Raw genomic sequence first — 2500 nt, 5'->3', positions numbered from 1 at the left:
TTCACGCTGGAAGACAATTCCTCCACCGACTCCTCTAATTCGTACGCTTCAACGATAATTGAGATCTCGGAAGACGTCACTAAAGCACCAGAAGAAACCCAAGAAGCCACGGGAAGTGACTCTTCAGACACAAGCGAGAGGAAGACGTCGCTTAGGTTCTCCGACGAAGTATTTGTCGAACCCCCAGGGCAAATCTCGTTGGAGATTCCTATACCCGCCGAAGAAGATCTATCAACTCACGCAGACAAAGAGGACGCAAACAAAGAGGTCCTCGCCGTCCGGAGGTCCCCGGTGTCCACGCCGACCCAGTCCAAAGCAGGACCTAGCATCCTAAAGTCCGGACCTCCAAGCCCTACGTCTCCAAAGCCCAAGACCTCAGCCCGGTCTACCCTGATCAATGCCTTCAGGAGCGCCACTAAAGCCATCGAGAACGTGAGCAAGACTTCAGACACCACAAGAGGAGCTGCGCCTCCCGAACGATCACGTGGGCGCGTGAAGGCAACCCCAGGAGTAGAGTTCTCCACCTCCAAGTACAGAGAGCAGAAAGCCAAAGAAAACAGAGTCAAGGAGAGGAGAGAAAAAGAACGCCAGGCAAAAGAGGCGGCCGAGAAGAAAGCTCAAGAAAACAAGGAGAATCTTAAGAAGCAGCGCCTGGAAAGGTCTCCCATAAACCTCCTGAGGAAGAAGGAAGAGGGACACAAGGACTTCAGATCACGAAAGATCGATTCCGAAAAGGAAAGACTCATGGCCGATTACAAGAGGCTCCAGACTGACAAAGAAAGGTAAGATTCTTCTGGTCAGTTGCTCCGGTTGGGAAGCCTCACTAAGTAATTCGGACGTAGTACAAGTTGTAGTAAGAAAAAGTAATATTAGTATTAGTATTAGTACATACATATACCAAAAGCTTTTTCCCCCTAATAATGGAGGTAGCCAAAAAAAACAAAGGCATAAAAACCACTCTCACTCATTCCATCCCTATCACACTCCATTCCCCTCCGCCCTCTTCCCTCCCTCTTATCTTGGCACCTCCTGGATGACGGGTCATCCCTGCATCTTGTCCACTGCCCTGGGTCAGAAGCAGTGTCGCAAGACACAGCACATCCACAGGAAGGCCGCTTCATTAGATCGGCGACCCCCCCTCTCCGTCCCCTCATGCTGCGTCAAATTTTTCTCACACATACTCCCTCACCCCCATCCCCCACCCATTCCACCTCATGCATCACATCATCCATATACAACCATTCTCCATTCACCCCTGTATTCTGTCCTCTCCCGTCCTTCCTCAACAGACATTCCCCTCTTCCCCAAAGCCCCTTTTACCCCATCCTTCCATCTCATCCTAGGTCGCCACCTCACGTTCACTCCTTCTACATCTGCCTTCCACACCTTTTACTAGTCTTCCTTCACTCATTCTTTCCATGCGTCCAAACCGTCCCAATACTTTTTCATCCACCCTATCTCCCAACTCCCTTTCCACCCCCGTTCTCCTCCTCACCTCCTCATTTCTCACTCTATCCAGCCTAACCCCTATCATACTTCTCAGACACCTCATCTCAAACACATTCAAACTCTTTCTCTCTTCCTCTCTTATGTTCCATGTTATTGCCCCATACAGCTATTAGTATTAGTAGTAACAGTAGTAATAGTAGTTGCAGTTGTAGCTACAGATGTTGAAATAGTAGCAGTAGTAGTGGTAGTAGTAGTAGCAGCAGTAGTAGTAGTAGAAATAGTAACAATAGTGGTAGTAGTAGTGGTGATGGTGGCCGTAGTGAAAATGGTACTATTACTAGTGATAGTATATATATATATATATATATATATATATATATATATATATATATATATATATATATATATATATATATATATATATATATATATATATATTATATATATATATACATATATATATATTATATATATATATATATATATATGTATGTATGTATGTATGTGTGTGTGTGTGTGTGTGTGTGTGTGTGTGTGTGTGTGTGTGTGTGTGTGTGTGTGTGTGTGTGTGTGTGTGTGTGGGTGTGTGAAGACATCCTCACAGGTTGTAAGAGTAGTAGAACAAGAACACACTAGTAGAACAAGAGTTTATACTTTGACTAGTTTCGCACAATAGTGCTTACTCGGAAAGAAAGCAACACTGTGCGAAACTAGTCAAAGAATAAACTCTTGTTCTACTTGTGTGTTTCCCTATACTCCTCTTATATACATATATGTATATATATGTATATATATATATATATATATATATATATATATATATATGTATATGTATATGTATATATATATATAATGTGGCATCCTGACAGGTGTATGGTTGGTAAGAATGAAAATTACACCATATAAATGTATATGAGAGAGAGAGAAAGAGAGAGAGAGAGAGAGAGAGAGAGAGAGAGAGAGAGAGAGAGAGAGAGAGAGAGAGAGAGAGAGAGAGAGAGAGAGAGAGAGAGAGAGAGGAAGTGGGATTGGAAGGGTATAGTATAGTGAA

The 2500-nt window shown here is 43.3% G+C and overlaps 2 protein-coding genes across 11 annotated transcripts in view; one reads left to right on the top strand and one right to left on the bottom strand.

Annotated features, from left to right (window-relative positions):
* The window catches only part of LOC143017827 (uncharacterized), a 582072-nt gene that overhangs the window by 50483 nt on the left and 529089 nt on the right, over positions 1–2500 (top strand). For all 10 annotated transcript variants that reach the window (XR_012965702.1, XM_076172755.1, XM_076172756.1 and 7 more), the window contains exon 2: positions 1–782. This exon is cut by the window's left edge and continues 797 nt beyond it. Coding sequence is in view for 9 of the 10 variants with exons in the window: in XM_076172755.1 (XP_076028870.1) it covers positions 1–782 (782 nt within the window). In the remaining variant the exon portion in view is untranslated. The remainder of the gene's footprint in view (positions 783–2500) is intronic.
* LOC143017829 (uncharacterized) overlaps positions 1–2500 on the bottom strand; it is a 108513-nt gene that overhangs the window by 80170 nt on the left and 25843 nt on the right. The gene's annotated exons all lie outside the window — the stretch shown is intronic.

The sequence above is a fragment of the Oratosquilla oratoria genome, chromosome 33 (genome assembly GCF_046742065.1).
Source record: "Oratosquilla oratoria isolate Oo_2021 chromosome 33, ASM4674206v1, whole genome shotgun sequence".
NCBI classification, from domain to species: Eukaryota; Metazoa; Arthropoda; class Malacostraca; order Stomatopoda; family Squillidae; genus Oratosquilla; species Oratosquilla oratoria.
Note: the sequence above shows the minus strand (reverse complement) of the source record. Positions and strands in the feature narration are given on the sequence as shown.